Source organism: Thermobia domestica, chromosome 9, assembly GCF_964235325.1.
Source record: "Thermobia domestica chromosome 9, izTheDome1.hap1.1, whole genome shotgun sequence".
NCBI classification, from domain to species: domain Eukaryota; kingdom Metazoa; phylum Arthropoda; class Insecta; order Zygentoma; family Lepismatidae; genus Thermobia; species Thermobia domestica.
In genome coordinates, this window is record NC_137462.1 from 179,678,978 (window position 1) to 179,698,373 (window position 19,396).

At 36.3% G+C, this 19,396-nt stretch overlaps 1 protein-coding gene across 4 annotated transcripts in view; it reads left to right on the forward strand.

Moving 5' to 3' along the window:
• Window positions 1-19,396, forward strand: part of d4 (double PHD fingers d4) — a 131,870-nt gene that overhangs the window by 89,815 nt on the left and 22,659 nt on the right. For 3 of the 4 annotated variants that reach the window (XM_081725544.1, XM_081725545.1, XM_081725546.1), the window contains exon 7: window positions 8,831-9,058. In XM_081725544.1, the coding sequence (XP_081581670.1) occupies window positions 8,831-9,058 (228 nt within the window). Of the gene's footprint in view, window positions 1-8,830; window positions 9,059-12,068; window positions 12,206-19,396 lie in introns of all 4 variants that reach the window. The other variant, XR_014126811.1, reaches the window with a different exon arrangement.

Sequence of the window (19,396 nt, forward strand, 5' to 3'; positions counted from 1 at the left end):
TGATACGTTGTCTTGAGACGCTTAATCGTTTACCAAAAATACACTTTTGCCTATCACCGATTTCGATATATGGCGATAAATGTTGGAACCGGAAGTAATAGTAAATTTTAATCACTTCTGGTTTTGGTAGTGTGTTGTCAATAGTCATGTTATGTTGTTTTGAGATCCTGAATCGTTTGTAAAAAAAACGCTTTGTGCTATCTGTTACCGTTTTCGTTTATGTCGATAAACGTTGAAACCAAAACCGGAAATAGCTATTTTGAATCACTTCCAGTACTAAAAGAGAGTTAACGTAGCAAGTAGAACTTACTCTTGAAACGATAAATCGTTTTCAAAAAACCGCTTTTCGATGTATGTTACCGTTTTCATTCTGTGGCAATAAACGTTGAAACGGGAAGTGTTTAATTTGAACCACTTCCGGTTTGAATAGAGAGTTAACGGAGGAGATGGAAACTATCCTTGGTATGCTGAATCGGTGGTATGCTTGGTTTGCAAAAAATCGCATCTCAATATCTGTTGCCGTTTTTGCTCTGATACTTGTTAATAGACGGACAGCGCCCCTTATGCATAGTATAGTTTGGAAGCTAAAAGAGGGATCAGTGTGAAGTTGGCCATCGAAACAAACTATTTTTTTTTTTTTTCAAAACTGTCAATAACAAAGGATTGATTTTGGTTTTGAATCGAAATTTGAAAAGGGACAGGCTCCATACACATATCAAAATACCGATATATTGTTTTTGATGCATTTCTTTTTATACAATTGTGCAACAGCTTTATTTTATCATTCTGTGCATACATATATTCTCCCTGGTAGTTAAAACTACGAGTAAAATGAAAAATTACTTCATTTTACACAACTAGGTGAATCGTATGATATATACCGATGGTTCACTCTTCAGTTGATATGCTCCTATAGAACTTTTTTTTTTTTTTGTTGATTGGTTATAGTAGGGGGCGTGAATCTACGGCTTACATGGAATCCAAACCATATGAGCTCCCACCGGGAATCAAATTCGGGTCTCTTGCTTACGCTAAACATATAGGCAATAGCTTGTATAGAGTATTTTGTGTTTACATAGCTTAGGCATATAGTATCTAAATTACTACTTTGAAAAAAAAATGAATACATTGTAACAGCTCTTTATAAATACAACACTGACGCCCACCGCTATTGCTTCAATGCATATATTTACGTTACATGTTTTCTAAACAAAAAATCGAATTTACACCTTTCATCTTTTTCTGCATCTCATAATACATAGGAAGGGAGTTCATATATAAAAATATACTCTCTAATATGTAAGAGTACAGATTTTAAATTTAGCAAGAAATCTCACTATACTTGGTTTCTTCATCCGAAGAATAAATAAGTAAATAAAAAGTATGGGTCTTGTTCCACTTTCTTATATTTCCTAGACGTGAGATTATGGTGGTAATGGAATACACTGTGAGGATCGGTCTAACATGTTGATCTATGCATTAGCCAATTACGCAGCACTCAAGCCCGTTTGTGGTTCGGAATTAATAGTTGGTTCTGTCCTTTATAAGTTGCGTTGTTGCATAAGAACGAAAAACACAAATCTTCAAACCCAAACCGATTTTTATAATTAAATCAGGACATGTTGCAGTTAATACTGGAATATTACTTACGAAATATGAACAAAATCATAATAGACGTTTCCGGAAAACTACATCAGAAGAAAACTCCCCTAAAGTGTATTCTACTCCTTTCCATGAGAAATAACTAATGTAATATTGTGGGGAATCTAATGAAATATTTATTTACGAAGTGATTTGCTACAATTTATACATTCATATTTTGTATTTTGCAAATAAGATACCACTCTACAATGGACTAACAATTTACTAACTTCTTTCATTAATTCGAAGTATTTGATAATAACTATTGTATCTTCGTAAATACAACACTTCTGTCTCTCTCTCCTCCCTCCCTCCCCCCTCTCTAATCCTGTCGTTAAAGCTATTTTCTTTTTTTCTCTCATTTTTATATTGTCTTCATCGCTAAATAGCATTATGACCACACCGACAATACATGAATGTTTATTTAATTACAATTCCAGTATCACGCGAACAAATGCAAGCAATATACTGCAAATACCGAAAACAAAGTGCTCTCAGCAATCGGCAGTTTAGCTATTGAGCGTTCTTGAGAAAAATGGCACGATTAGCTTCAAACTTCTCTTTATGCACAAGCTACAGATTACTGGACAGTGGTCAGTGGTGTCGGGTTACTTAGAGGGATGGAAGTATCGAAAAAGAAAATTCCTACGAAGGTTGCAGACAAACGACATCCCAAACCTTCTTCCCCTTCCTTCACGAGGGGAAAAAAAAGGATAGGTCTTGTCCTATCTTCCAAATTGGGTTCGACAACACTGCCATCTATTTTTGTAAGTTTCGTAAAAACTGAAAACTATGCCCCCTGCGAACGTAAAATTGTACTTCTTTCTGACGACACTATTTCATGGCTTCAGACTAATCTCTCTAATAAAATCATAAATAATAGAAAATAACCACAACTTATGGTTTCATTGTTGATTTATATATGAACCCTCTATTCAAATTGGAAGTAACAGAAATAAACCACTCCCAATTTTAATGATTATCGCTATAGAGTAAAAACTACCAGATAGCGAGAAGCTGTTTTTTTGCACTCAGTTAAACGTTCCAAGAGTACATTCCATCTGGTCTCTAATATTTTACTAAAACCGGAAGTGGTAGGAATTACTACGATGTTCTGTTTCAATATTGAGAAAGTATCACGCCGTACATACTATTCCTTGACGTGAGTGTACACGTGACACTGATACTTGTTAAGTTCACATAACACTAAAGTTGTTGGCTTCGTGTGAACAGGTGTAGAATATTTTAGAGAAAACCATATATAGCTAACCGATAATATTTAGTTTTGGGCTATGAAAATACTGTGGTAAGAAATTTTTCATAGAAAATGGAAAACTCTCCCGAACAACTATGTAAGAATATCAATAAATTATTCTTATTGTTTTCAATCAGACATAACTGGTTAGTTCAAGTGACTTCCTGTAAAATGTAACGATTAAAGTTCCAGAACTAAAAACAAATAGCCATATTATCTGTTAGTAGGTACAGAGTGCTAGATATGGGTTCAGTTGTGGTGAGTATATATTTCTTTACAAAAGTACAGAATATTTAAATTATGTGTGCAGTGCACTCAAAAGAACTAATTATCCTACCGTTAGGGAATTTCGGTTAGGCGAAAAGAAATCAACACCTGTACTGGAACGAAATAGGCCTATAACTTAATATGTGATATAGCGATACGATTTGTGTACATGTATGTATGTTGTGTGATATTTTAACAGTAGATTAAGGTAGTATATATGCTGTAAGAAAAAAAAAATCTTTACTTAATTAAAATGTAGCGTCAAACAGTAAGACGTCGAGTGAATGGAACATTTAAGCAATGATTACCAACATAGTTTACATTCTTCCGACTTCCATCTTCGTATGTATCCTCGTATGTGTTTCACTTATATCAAAGTAGTAAAACGACAAGGTAGAAGGTATGTAGAATGTTTAACAGCATGATGCAGATTGTATTTGTAATGTAAGTAATATTGCACGAAGTTCTAACAGTACATGCATGATAATTCTCTTCTAATTCTTTTAGAGTAGTGTATCTAATGTGAGGTAACAATCACTATATGTGTTAACGTGTCCTGAAGAGGTGCAATGAATCGTTTTAATGTTAGAGGTTCATTTCATTTAAGTGTTAAAAAATATGAGACATTATTATCAATTAGGAATATATATGATGTACTTAAGAATCATAAGAGACATATTTGTGGTCTTTATTTCCAAATACAGAGATGAAACTCATTAAAAGGTATGAAGATTGTATTACATAAAATCACGACAGTCATCAGTAAGGAGAAATTAGAGGTGTGTGACATTTATGGTAAAGAGATAGTGTTGTGTGAATAGTCTGCTGAGATCCACAAGATGGCAGCAAACATAATCTCCCTCTATAGGCACCATTTTCACATTCCAGAACTCTATCTTCAGTATACATATATTTATCAAAATAATGGAAACGCCTAAAGAAAATACAACTTACCTAATTAATGCGGTATGGAACCACCGTTAGCGTGCAGAACACCCCTGATTCATTGTAGAATGAGGCTTATAAGTTATGAATCGTTTCTTCAGGAACATTGTACCATTCCTCGTGTAGTGTAGAACTTAATTCTGTTAATGAGGAACCATCCCTGCTAGTCTAGTGGAGGTATTCAATAATGTTGAGGTTTTAGAATTTGATGAGCGAGTTGGGTGTTCTAGTATTGTAAAATTGGCGCCTTGTTATCTCAAAGAAAATTGCATCATTGACCGGAAACAAAAGATATCTGGGTTACAGGATGTAAGTGGTCACCTAAAATGTCCACATAATCAGTGACAGCTATGTGACCTATGAGCGTAATTATAGGACACACAGAATAGCAAGAAATTGTGCCCCACATTACCACACAAGCGTCGCCATGTCTCACGGTAGATAATAGACAGTTCGGAACGTGAGCTTTTTTGGGCGTCTGTTATACATAAACACGACCTGTTGTTGAAAATAAGGTGAAAAAGGACGCATCGGACCAAACCATAAGTTTTCAATCATCGGCGGTTCACGTTTTATGTTCTTGACACGCGAAAGCGTTACTGGAAGTAATCAACGTTTTCGAAATTGCAACCCGACTGAGGATATTCAGATTACACAATCCGTGCCAGACTGTGATCGTCACAAAATTCTGTTCCAGATAATGATTGAGTTCCACAGTTATTTTTGCAGTATACACTTTGGAATTCTTGGTGATAATTGGTTTCAGTTTTTCGCGATCCCTTATATTGAGGCGTCTCCGTCTACGCTATTCTTGTGTAGTGTTGTTTGGCATGAGTTTTCTAGTCCATCATCATTTTGGACGCACCCACTGTTTGTTACTTTTGAAACAGGCCATCATGCTTCAACCCATGCCTCCGTTGTACTCTGCCTGGCATAATATAGACAGTAACCTAATACACAACTAACCAGTTCAGGTGCTGCATGTACATTCTCATTTTTACCACCTCACACATCTTACGTGTGGCAAACTAGAAATATTTTCTTTATTTTGATAACAATTTATAGTCTTCAAAACCATTTATGATGTTCAAATAGATACAAACTATAGAGCCCACAGAGTGTCCTTTGATACGCAGATCACATATTCGATCTCAATTTTTGCCATGTGGGCTCTATAATAGTCAATATTTCACTGAGGGAATTAATTACGCCGATGTTCTTTCTTCGATAATCACTAATCTTCAATAAAACGTTTGGCGTGATTTCCTCGGGTTAATCTCTTCCCTTCTCTTTCACATGCATCTTTTGTTCTTCCATTTTGTTAATTATTGTATCACGGGACATCGTACATGCTGCAACTTGTTTTAAATACAAAATATTTGAAAAAATCCATACACTCGTAGATTGTGACCATCATACGTATTTTGTTTTTAAATCTCCATCTGCAATAACAGTAGAGCTCCATAATTCTCCATATTAAACTTGCTTTTTTTTTTCTCAAAAGAGCTCGTATTGTATTCATTCATTTTGCTCATTTTTTTCTAGCTCCTGTTATATCCCTTTTTTCCTGCATTTTGAGATACAGTAGTAGCAAGTTTGTCCATGTATCTATTGAAAATTTTATCTATAGAATGTTGATCTGGACAAATGCGAATAAGTTTAATGGGTCGCTGCTATCGGGAAGTGAAGAAGTATTTATTGCTTATTAGAATCACGCAGTTGCACTAACGCGTGTTAGTACGTGCGTTTGTTTGTTTGTTACTCCACACGGTAACTTTTAAACAAAAGCGAATTTTTGAATGGTATTCTTTGTAATAAATACTAGAGCGATTATCTAGCCGAGTTAGCCTATTCATTTCTGGGCTCTTCAAATGTCTTGAACATCTAAGTATCCGAACTATTCGTGATCTCGGAAAAGCTTACATAAAGAAGTGGGAGAGAGGATACTATGCTCATTCTCCAGCGTAGTCTCCTACAATGGAAATTACTATCGAGCGATCGTTCACAGTGCTGGTATCTCGGTCCAATCGAACATCACTGCTCGTAGAAAGTTGTTTTTGAGGTGAGTACTATGTTAAGCTTGTCAAAACAATCTAATTCCTTTGTGAACCGAGAATGTGTTTTTAATTGTTAACTGCTTGTATGGTACAATCTCACGAGTTGTATTTTTTTCTTGTGAAGAAGTGTTTTCCAATCCTTTGTGCACTCTTATAATGGCTAATGCTGATAGCTGTAAATTCGTCAGTAAAAAGCCGATGTTTTCTAATTATTTTTCCGAGTTACGCAGTGAATAGTCTATCTAGCGTACTCAATTAATTCTTTCTTTCTTTTTCTTCTTGGAAAAGTCGTCATTCCGTAGTCTTGAAACAGAATGAGGTCTTTGCAGTCAGATACGTCTATCAATGCAGATACATTTAAGCAAATTTATATTTCTTATTTTAACATCTTATATATATATTCAGCGGGAATCTATCATACTTATTATAAATACTAAGATACAACACAACCCTGCTTGTCAGTAACATGCCAACAACAGATTAGTAATTACCTTTGATCTTTCTCTTACCAATTCACATGAAGTATAATTTTTACCAACACTGATATAGGCATGAATCACCTTGTGCTTTAACGTCCTAAGTAAAGTCTTAAAATCCTTCGTTTCCTTTTATCTGTAAATTTTTATATATATTTACGCGCACGCTCATCATGTATGTACGTTTTTCTTTCTGGTGTTTATATTTTTATTATAACTGTTTGTATTTTATAGCTACGGAATTGAAATCGTAATTGTATGACGGACTGCTTTGCGGTAGGTGACGTTTATGTAATATGTCTATGTGTGTTTTAAAACTACACATTATACTTTTTAATAGTATTTCTTAATTTAAGAGATAAAATATAAGGCATCAAAAAGTAATCATGTTTCAGGGGTGAATTGTTTCAAGAATATGGAAAATGTAACTTATGTATTTTAATACATGTGTATCTCTTAATATATAAGGATTTCTTGTGTTGTTCGCACAGATAATGGGTTAAATGAGACCAAGAGAAATTGCTGTGTCATGCCGTATTTGAACAATAATTATTACTCTTGCGTATTTCATATCTGTTTATTTTGTTAGTCTGTGTGTGGCGTACATCACGAGATTCCAAATGAAAAGTGTATCGACGAGTGATAAAGATATTTCTGTATTGTAGTGTGTATAGTATTGTACAAATTTTCATAAAACTCAGCTGCATAAGCAGGTCATTAAAGAGCAAGTAAGATATACTGTAAGAGGAACGATTCGAAAGTCTATGTTCCTACCTATCATACTTCATATGAATGTCACTTTCCACATAATATCTCTGGTCGTCAACGCCCTTTTTTCATCTTTTCCATCTTTTCTGTAATAGTTGAATGCCCGTAGGTGTTTCTCCTGCTTCCATAACTATTGGTGAATATCATGATGTCTTCATAGCTAGAAAATTTGTAGCTACGGAGATTTATACCGTGCTCTTTGGAAACAAATGATAATCACTTAGTAGAGTTAAGCCAGGCTAATATGACTATGTCCCAGTACTTAAAACTCCCATTGCTGGATGACAGCTTGCGCTACATCAATCGCATGAATTGGACTTTGGCCTGAAGAAGTAGAACTCCATGTTAAAATTTTCCACATTTTGGTGACCTCTTGTACTTTTGGCGTACGTTCTGCATAATACTGCCCTATCATGTAGAACCACAGTACATAATCAACACAGTGCACTTTCAGCATGTCACAAAACTAAAGCCATCACTTTCTCTACGTCAGTGTGTGCACGAAACTTCCTTTGTGTTGTGAGGATTGATGCCTACACACCATGATCTGTTAACTTCGTCTGAGGTTTAAAGTGATCGATACAAGTTTTGTCCGATCTAACAGTTCTGGAGCAAGAAACACCAGAATCCATTTGGAGAAGAGCCATATTGACAGCTGCAATTCTCTGTACTGCATCGTTCTTTCATCTCTAACATCATCGCAGCACACGGTAGTTAAACCCTCCGGAGACTGAAATGTTCAGTTTAAATTAAATTAAAGCTACCACGTGATACACCAACAATGAATACTAGTTCTGTAATGGTGTACTGCTGGTCAATTTAATAAGTTTATTTTTTTCAGTGAGTTTTCCACAGTAGTGAATGTTGGAGGTGTAGAGTGCTTTGTCCATTTTTATTACATGACTGCCCTCCACACGGAAACTCACGGTTCATTTATTAACGTTTGGACGCCCATCAAAAGTCTATGTTCGTAGGAAGTAATTAATACTTTTTTTTTTTGGTTCATAGCAGTGGTAATTTCCACAGATACAAGATAAATTGTTGACGATTTGGGATTGTGCTGCATACCCTTTCTTCCGATAAAAGTCTGTGTTTTTTACTTATTACAAGAAGCACATTAAGTATTTCATAAGACATACGAGTAAACGGTTACATTTGATCTCATTGATAAAGAATAAAATTGTTCCATACTGCTCTGTTCCTGTATCGTCTACCCTTTAAGTGCAAAGTTCAGTCCAGTTCATTGGAGGACCACTATGTATTCTTGACGGTGTGGTATGCTTTTTCAGCTTCATAGAAATGAGCTCAGAAATATATTGAAATGTCACTTTTGATTATGGTCAATTAGTTAAAGTATGAATTTACGTACATACGTTCTGATACTATTGAAATACTGTGCATGCGTGCTTTCCATATTGTAGGGGCGAGTAATAGTAGACGAGGTGGTCGACAGGCTGCACAACCTCAGCCCCTTCCTGTGCCAGTGCCTGAAGAAGTTCCAGTTGTAGAGAAGAAAAAGGTGGAACCTGAGGAGAAGGAGCGAGCCCAGCCCTCACCATATTGCGATTTCTGTTTAGGTGATGCAACCGAAAACAAAAAGACAGGACAATCTGAAGAATTAGTATCGTGTTCTGATTGTGGGAGATCGGGTAAGTATTTTATCTTCTTTTTCTTCTTTCTTTCTTTTTAAAATTATAGAGGTAATTTAAAGAAAACTGTGATTATCTATCTTGAAATAACTGAAAGTTAACTTATAATTTGTAGTGTGAACCTGAGTGTTTTTGAAATTTATTTTGAAGAGGTTTATTCCTTGTTTTCCCAACATGTGGTACGGTTTCTACTAGCTTCAAATGACACAGCTAGGGTTTCGCAGGGCTGGAGTCCAAGCGTTGCTTTCTTTGCCGTTTGAATGACCGTTGTAACCGTTGACGGTTTTTTTTTTTTTTTTTTTAAGTATTTTTCATTGTAAAAAAAAATTGCATGATATTGCATATCAAATCGATTATTTTTTCCATAAGGAGTCTGTAGTGATGTCTTACCCTCTGATAAAATTTCATACTGTAATCGTCATTTTTCGAGATAATGAATAATGCTTTACATTTTCAATGTGGTTTGAATATTTTGCAAAAAGGAACTGTAGTATCATATAAGTCTAGGAACAACTTGAGTAGATAAACCTACAAGAGAAACGCCTTGACTAGAAAAACTTAGAACAACTTCTTCAGTACAAAAACTTAGAAATTATTAAGAAAAAGAAAAGGAAAACTGATTGAGAGCCAAGGTTGTCCTGGAGAGCAGGCAAGAGGAAAAGTAAATTTGACCAATAAGATTAATCAAAGGAAATTTCTTTGCTGTATGAAAAGCACTGTTACACGGTCCGTATGTCCTGGGAAATCTTTCCAAAATCTTCAAGTGTTGGAAATTCATGGACTTCGATTTTGCTAAGACTTTAGTACATGTTTTCGAACTGTTATAGAAATTGGACTCATTTCTCGTTTGATATATAAATTCCTTGAAGATTTTCATGTTTTATACACTAAGTGATTTGGAATATAATCTTACCAGCAAGCTCTCTGCATATGCTCTACCTCTTCGGAGTGAAATCTATAACATTCGTACAACTACATAAGATGTTTGTATTATGTGCGAAAAAATATTTTTATACCAAATTTCGGTGGTAGAGCGCTCACTGATGCAAAAGTTCCAGGCCATTGTGTTCGTAGTGGACAGCATTGTGTCCGTGGGTTTTCTTAGAGTTTTTTGTGTGCCCTTCTACTTTTCACGTTTCTTTCATAACCATCCACTTTTATTAATCATCCATCTTTTTTAGCCTAAAGGGCATAAACGTGGGATATTAAATTAAAGAAGTTAATTCAACTTTTGCAACCATTCAGAAGAAATGTAATAATAGTTAAATTCTCACTTCACCCACGTAAAAGGTATTTCCTAAATTCTTATAAATTAATGCTATACTCACATGCTATAAATCTAAAAGGCCTCATATATCAAATTTCTTGCCTTAAAGAAAGTCCATCACATTGAATTCGCATTCCACTCCCTTTTGGATAGAATGTCCAAAATTCGTGTAATGAACGAGAGATTTTCTTGTTTTGTTGTGTGATCCGAAATATCTCATATATGCATAAAATTTTGTTTCTTTATATCTAACGGTTGAGGAAATGCTTCCCTTTCCCATATTGATTTTTTCTCTTCCACCTTTTTGTATGAAATTTCTTAAATTCATGAGTAAATGATGTTTGTTTTTGTCCTCTGCCCCTCGTATACTATATTAAATTCATTCAAGTGAGTGAAGTAGCTTGTTTTGTATATCAAAGTGATTGCGTGTCTTATGTTTACGGTAGGAGAGCTTCATGTAATAAGTTTTTCGCTCAGCTTGTTCCACCTTTTATACTGTTGGTGGAGTCAAAACATGGTGACAAGATCCTGTAACCAATCTGAGACTTCAGTGAAGACTTTGGAGAAGGTATTAAAGTCGGATGAGCAGTTTTTCGGCCATTGTCTAAATTACTGTTGATTTATTTCTCACAGATAAATTCAGGAAGAGTAGTTAGTTTACTTTAAGCGGGACTTTCTTCTCACATTTTTGTTTGTCGAAAACAGCTGGAACGATTTTCAGAAAAATTTCGTAGATCAGTTTGTCATTAATAAACATATAATTCGAAAAAAAAATGAAGGGCAGAATCTACGCATCTCATATATTAATTAGTCATTCTTTTGTTACGAAAATACTAGTAATAAAGTTTTTAGTATTTTCTGGTTTCTTTCATTTTTGGTAGTAATTGTTCTCATCACTGGTCTAGTGGCTAGCACTCATGCCTTCGGTGCACCAAGTCCCGGGTTCGATTTCCCAGTGGAAGAGTGTCCGCACTACAGTAGTTCAGGTTGCAGTTTAAACTATACGTCTCGTCCTAAATAGCCTCGTTGCTTTTGGCACTTATAGACTAGTGTAAACTAAAATCAAAAGTAAATTACATTATATTGTTAGTATTGTAATAATAGAAGAAAGAAGTAACAAGGTGCATATATTTTTCTTTGATTCTCAGCGTAGCGTTGTTAATAGAAAAGAGTAACTCTTGATGAATATTGTAATAACCAGAGTATTGATAGGAATTGGATAACTACTTGTAGTTGAGCACGAAAGTTATGAGATGGATCCGTATGATTTACTCGTATAAATTACAATTTGTTTTTGAATTTTTTAAGTATAAATTTTATAGGCCACCGAATATCTTACTGTTGTGTTGCAAAATATTCAAACCAAATAATTAAAAAATAAAAAGTAAGAGGATAGTATTTCGAAAAAATGATAGTTTCAGTATACGCGAACACACTTATTTTTGTGTTGGTATACGTAATGCAGTTATGTTCGTTTCCACAGATGTTTTCTACGTATGGAAGCAAATAGATGTGGGAAATCTAGGAATTTGTTATAGAGCTGTTATGCTGGTATGCTAAATTTTCCCGTTCTCAGTTATCTTTTATTAGTTAATTCTTATAATTGTGTGAGATGGTCGTAATAGGCAGTTGCGAAAACATGAAAAAACAAGCGAAATTGATTGATTCTTTTACCTAATGTAATAGGCATAAAATATACTCTTAGTGTCACACAACAATATGATGTGTAATCTCCTATTGCAGTGAAAGATTCGCTACCAAGTTGCCAGACTATAGAGAAGGGATAGATAGTAGAGTGGATAATAAATTTCCTGTTAAAAGATGCCAGTTCCACTGACCAGTCGAATTGGCACCTTCACGTACGAGCAGCTCAAGATTTCGTACGTAGTTGACCTTTTATTGGTTATTTTTTATATTTAGACCACATAAATATTTTTAAAATCTTATTTTGATATCGCCGAAATTAATTTTAGATCTGGCTTTCAGTAAATATCGGTTCCTTTTCTCAAATACGAAGTGAAATTACAGAATGAAATTACTCTGTGATAAGACTCGGTATGGAACTACTATTAAGAAATTAAAAGAGTCAGGTTTGTAATGTATAATGTAGTGGTTTTATTATTCAATTGTTGGGCAATGAACTTCCTGCAGTAGCAATTTTCAGTCTTCGTCTTATACAGGGAGATTCACGAGGAAGTGGAAATACTTTGTGTTTATAGTATGGGTGATTCTAAGCAAAACGTTCCCATGAACATATGTCCGATTCTCAGCGGTTTGCGAGCCATAGGTTATTAACAATTTTGGACACCTCCCTACAGAAAAGGAATCTTTATTCGATATGTGATTGCCATTCTAGAAAGTTCTGTAGCGCGTTAGAAAGGTAAGGGGTGATCTTTCGAATGGTGTATAGTATGATACTGTAATGCACATGATAGGGAGGTGTACGAAACCGAAGTCAACACAAGGAATGAACTTATTGCTTGCATCAACAGTGTATGTGCCTGCTTGAAGGACAACCGCGGTGCAGTAAGATGTTCCACCCAAAGTACCCGTACCAGAATTGACAAATGCATTGAGGTGGTTGTTGGTATGTTTGAACATTTGCAACGAGATCTGTGATACATGATGGTAACTGTATTTAGGAGATACGTGATGGGGACTGTATTTAGGGGAGGCAGAAATTTTCGAGATTGTCTGTCGTCGTGCGACATTGAATGGTGTGTATTGTATAGTTATTACTTACTGTTTAAATGAAACGTTCCTTTTTTTTCTTAAACATTTTTCGTTTTATTCTTTTTCCATTAACTTCCATGAAATTCTTTGTTTACCTCTTTCTTTCTGTTTTATAATATTATCTTCCTTTCATAAGGCTTGAGTTCTGACCTGGATTTTGTTATGATTATTCACTTCCGTATTTGTTCTTGTAGCATCAGTTGGTTTCAAAGATTTCTAACGGACGACTTTTTTTTACCTGTCACAAATGTTAACATTTTTTTCTCATTCAGAATGAAAGCTAATGACTTGATTTTTTTTTTTTTTTTTTTTTTTTATCTGTTTGTGCGATAATATTGCCATCCAATTGCCACAAATTATTGAAAAAGGGGACAATTCTGCGAGACAATTTTGGATATTTCCCTTTATAATTTCCTTATCATGTGCATTACAGCACCATCCTATTCGCCATTCGGAAGATCACTTCCTTACCTTTCCAATGCGCTACAATACCTCCCAGAACGGCAATTATATGTCGAATAAAAAATACTTTTCTGTAGGGAGATGTCTGAAATGGTTACAACCTGTGGCTCGCAAAGCATTGAAAATCGGTCCTGTTCATGGGTTCTTTCGCTTAGAATCATCCATACTATCTGTACCCGAAGTATTTCCACTTGCTCATGAATCACCCTATATACACGCTATTGTATCCACATATAATTACTAGTAGAAAGTGTATTCATCACATGCATTTCTTATGTCAATGAGTTTCCAGAGAGTTGATTGATTTAAATACAATTTTTGGTAACGTACAATGGATTACATTCTACGACACAGAATACTGTACTTCAATTGGTTCGTTCTTTGAAAGATGGTGACTAAGAATAGATTCGAGGAGGGCATGCACTTATCCTGGAGACTGTACAACGATGAAAAGTGGGATATTAAATATTCTAAGTTCAGTAGATGTGGTTTGTTGTTGTAGTTGTCGAAGTGTAGCAAAATCCAAAGTATTTATGTCTAGTTGTTGGAAAGTTTCGCATGAGCATTATTCTGTGAATCTCTGAATGTTTTCGGGCAGTTATTTGCGACAGAGAATATTACATCTCATGATTGTAATTCGAGTTAAATTACAAAATCTTGATTATAGTTTATCAAGTCCTCATGTACGGTGCCTTCATACTTCAAAATATTATAGAGTGCTTGTTCGAATGAATCTTTTGTTCTAGAGTAGAATGGGCTGGAACTGATAAAAAAAATCTTATTATGTACTTACGTAACTGCGTTTAATCACTTTGGTGATTTCATACATATTAAATAGATACATGGTAATTTTTCGATAACATCATTAATGGGTTGTCTGTAAACAGAGATAAGTATCACTTTGCAGTTGCTTCAACACTTGTAAGTTCGTGGAAAGGTAGGGATTGTTACATTGTTTTAAACAGCGATGAAACGTTTCTTTACCATTTGTAGTTCTAACTTCATTTGGCGGAATGTCTGCCCAAAGAAGGAAGAAAGTGTTACTTCTTTACTTACACTGTTTTTAGGTTAGTAGGCTAGAAATTAACTGATCGTGATAGGAGTAATGCTATATAACTGAGAAGTCATATTTGGAGGGAAAATATCTTAGGTTAAATACTCATTTAGAAAGCCAGGTTCGATTATCTTTCTATATGAAGATTTTCGTATATGGCATAGTCCATATCAATTCAGGCAGATGGATTACCTTGATAGTTTCAGATGTTATTGAATTTAACAGTTGTTAAAATTCGGGATAAAGTAAGAAACACATGAATCAAGTAATCTACTATTTTATAGGGAAAACGCCTTTGAACTCGAGCAGGGTTCTAAAACGGATGAAATTCGTATTTCAATGCATCACTGTATAATATTCAAAAAGCAGAAAATTAAAAAGATGCATTCGGTGTTAGAACAAACTGCAATTCCTGAAATATTTTTGTGTCTTGCAGCACGGAAGCACATATTGAGTGTATGTCCTTGGCTTATTATTAAGACACGACCAAGGTTACAGAGCATCCACTGTCCAAATATACTTCTGTCCCTGTCCACGCACTTCTTGCATCTCTTGAACTATCAAACATAGAAAGCGATATAATTCGTTGAATATTTCGTATTCACAAATCAGAGCATTTTTCCCAAATGTCCTGTTCGAATTCCTTATCGCTTATTGCTTTTGTGCTGTTTTCTCTGCAGAAATATGGATTCCATCTGCTTACGTTTTTTATTGGGTAAAATGAAGGTACATAGGCAGTACACAAAGTAATGGAAATACTATTTCACTACTGTCACGTGAGAGCCGTGAGTCAGATAGCCAAAAGTGGTAATGGAAAGTTAGATGAGCAAATTTGGTGAGTGAGAACAGCTTTGTCGTTTTCTGCAATATTGTGAAATAAAGAGGCAGATTTCAAGAACCCTAATGAGATATTTACGCAAATGGAACGACGTGCGTGGTTCAGTATTTAAGTTGCATGTAGTCGGGGTGCACAGGACAATTTTCAGATATTCAGTAGAACATGTGACGAAGCATGACTATCGAATAGTAGTTCGGTGGATGAAAGTGTTTTGGGAAGGCATGGATGCCGTTGAGGATGAAGCCATACTATTCAACTTTTTTCCTCTCTCTTTCTCTCTTTGCTGGACGTGGATCGCTGGTAAACTTCGTGTAAGTTAACTAAGGACATAGACTATCCTCCATATGCTGCATAACATTATGTTCCTCAAAGTTGGTACCTGATTAAAACACCAAAGTACAAAAGTAGCATCATTTTGGACGAAACTTATATGAACCACGCTTGAAATTGCAACCCAATGAAAGGAAACAGTTTGTATCTCCTCGTCCAAAAACGGTGCGAACATGATATTGATTGTGACGTACGATATCCGTGGGGTAATCCTGTACCATTCTGTATGTCACTTGGGCAGTTTGTCAATGTAGCCTACTATTGCAATTTCTTGCAACATCACCATTATCTGACGCCAATTGCTGACAACGAGTCGTTATCCTCCATGATAATGCCAGGATGTTATACAGCTATGTGCAGGGTCTGTGCAACCAACATGATGGAAGGTATTTGAACATTCGCTGGATTACAAGTGTCCAGTATTCTGAACATATTGTGGCATATCATTGATCCTAAAATGTGCTTAACAGATATTTGCTTTTAACGCTAAACTTAAAAACGAATTAAATTAATTGTTGGTAGTCAGGTCTAACTAAGATAAATACATTGACGGAGTTCGGTAACTAATGACCATAGTATTGTATAAAGCTGCCAGCTGTAATTAAAATGTAAGTTCTGTAGTTCGCATTCCATAGACTATATATTTCTGCTGTACGGTTAACTGTGAGCTAACGTATATTCGGTTTGGCATTAAAACAGTATTTTCTTACTCTATTATTGAAATTGTCTTTCTTAGTAGTATTAGTTATAACTAACTAGTAATATCATAAATACTGTCATAAGTTTGAATGTGAATAACAGAGAGTATTAACACCAAGGCAATTTATTTTGGTCATGTTTTATATTGATATGTTGTGCATCTGACGCACGAATCATTCTTCGAAATGTCCCTCTTTGGCCTTGATGCAGGCACGAAGTCTGTCCGGCCACTAGTCACGCACCACGTCTATGGGAAAATTGTTCACTGCTTGGTCAAGGATTGTTTCAGACTGTCGACAGATGGATGCCGTTTATGGCAATCCTTTGCCTGAAGGACTGCCCAAAGTTTGTAGTCCAACGGATTAAGGTGCGGGCTGCTAGAAGGGCAGTCAGCGGTAGAAATGAAGTCGGGGACGTTCCGTACCAGTCAGTCCTGGGTTGTCTTCGCTTCGTGGCCTGGAGCGGAATCCTGCTAGAAGGTCCACCTTTCTCCAGGGAACATGGTAGCAGACAATGGTTTCACTATAGGTGTTAGCACTGTGTCCTGGTACACATTGGCAGATGTTTTAACACCTTGTTCGCAAAAATGCAGCTGGGTTGTGCCTGAGTAGCTCACTCCCCACCAAACCATCACTGAGGCAGGGTGATGTGCCCTCTGAACCCTTGGAGCTGCCTCAGCAGCTGCAGTAGATGACGTGGCATACACACGGTCATTTTGGGCGTTGTAGGCCGCTCATTTGTGAACACCTTTTCGTCAGTGAACAGAATCTTTCTGTGCAGATTGTTGGCGTAACACCGCAACAGTCTCTTTGATTTAAGGACCCTCTGCGACATTAATGTTTGGGTCAGAAAGTGACCAGTCCGCCTCTTATACGCCCGTAGATGTAGGTCACTCCTGAGCACACGAGACATGGAATTTCTGCTGATGTTCATCTCACTTTGTGTTCGAACAGAATTTCTTCGAATTCTTGCTGCACTGCTTTCTGGACCTGCGGGGTTCGTACCGTTCGTGATCTGCCACTCCTTGCGCGGTCAGCTACCGTTCTAGTCTCGGTGTATCCTGTATGGCGCGATACACAAATCTCTTGCTGATTTGTAGGGGTTTCAGGAGGTTGAAAATCTCACCTTCTGTCTTCCCGATCTTGTATAGTGCAATTACTACTACACAATTTTCGTAATCGCCCCACTCCATCAGAACTCAATACAATATCAACGTATGTCATGAACAGTCAAACACACACTACATGCATCTTCCGTTTTATACACAGATGGCAGCGCTGTGCCACTCCGGATGCCTGCAGCGCTACTCCAAACTTTGTGACAGTATTTATGATATAACTATGTACAACTGTCTTCTACAGATAAAAGAAATACAAATCTAAGTTATATATGAAGCTTCATTCAAAATAAATTCAAAGCTCGGAATGCAATATTGTTGTTTATAATGTGGAATTTTAAAAAAAGAAACTATAATTGTTTGTATGTTAGGACACTTGCATTGATGGCGGATCTGCGGTGGCTCAGTGGTAAGAGTGCTCACTTTTCGTGCGTAGAGCTACTGGTTCGATCCCGGCTCTCGTCAAGTGGGCTTGATGGTGGACAATCTCTATCTACGTTGGTTTTCATGGGACTCTTGTTTCCTCGCTTTTTTTTTTTTTTTTTCATTCCACCATTTCGTTCAATATTATCATCACTGTTTCGAGCGGTACGTTTGTATGAACTTGGCGAATGCGCGCTTCCAGTTCATCAAGAGTTTTTGGTTTTGTGCGATAAATTCCCTCTTTTCTCCACCCCTAGAAGAAGAACTCGCAGGGCGTTAGATCAGTACTCTTTGCTTACCATTCAAGGGGGCCTACGACGTGCTAACCAGCGTCCTGGAAAAGGGGTATTAAGCTACGCACGGACAGGACGTGCGAAATGAGGTCGTTGTTGCATAAAGATAAGGTCGTTGTAATTATCCTCCGTGGATACAATACCGTGAACATAATCTCCAGTCATACCAACGTACTGTTCTGTATTCATTGTGTCCCGAATGACGTATAAACCCACAACTTTCGTGGATATCATGCCGCACTACACTGTGACCTTGGCTATGTTGACTTTTTTTCAACAACCACAACCATCAGATCCCCTCCTGCCCAATACTAATAATTGTACCGGTTAACTAGCCCCTTCCATTCCCTAACATGAAACACATCTTCCATCTAACCATACGATATTACCGAAAAGATCGGACCAGTCTTCATACCAAGTAAACATCATTTCTCCATACTTCAGCCAATAATCAGTCTTCTGGCGATAATTCCTTACAGTAATGTGTTTCCATGGACGAAATTTCAAGTCTTCCTTCAGAACAGTTCGGATTGTGTGTCAGGTTTAACCCTTTTCTCGAGATACCTGTCTTTGTGATTTCTGAGGACTTCGAGTGACTATTACCTGAACCACTTGCACAGGTTTCTGTATCTTAGATATTGAGGGGCGACCACGTTTAATATATGCTACAGAATCCATGTCCATTAGCTTCGAATGGCAATTCCTTACGGCCATTTACCGAAGCACGAGGTCCTTTCACTCTTCGCGTCATCTCTGTACTTGTATACTTCTAGTCACAAAAACCTAGACTGACTTTCAGAGACTGTTAAAAAAAAGGAAATTTTTGTCACAGTCAGGAATGAAAATTGAATAATAATATTGCATATGAAAATTTCATTGTAGATAAATAAAATAGCGACAATACAGAAAATTATGTTAATTTTAAGCCGCAAATTTCATATATTATTTATATTTTTAATCTAGAACGATTAGATAAGCGATGGAAGTAGGGAAAATATCGTGACTGCAAACAGGCTACAATAATTAATCATCTGCTTCACGCGATTTGTTAATTGTTTCACTGCCAATTCGAGTGTCCCCAAAACATACCCTTGTCCAGTTTCCTTCCGTGAAGCCAAAACC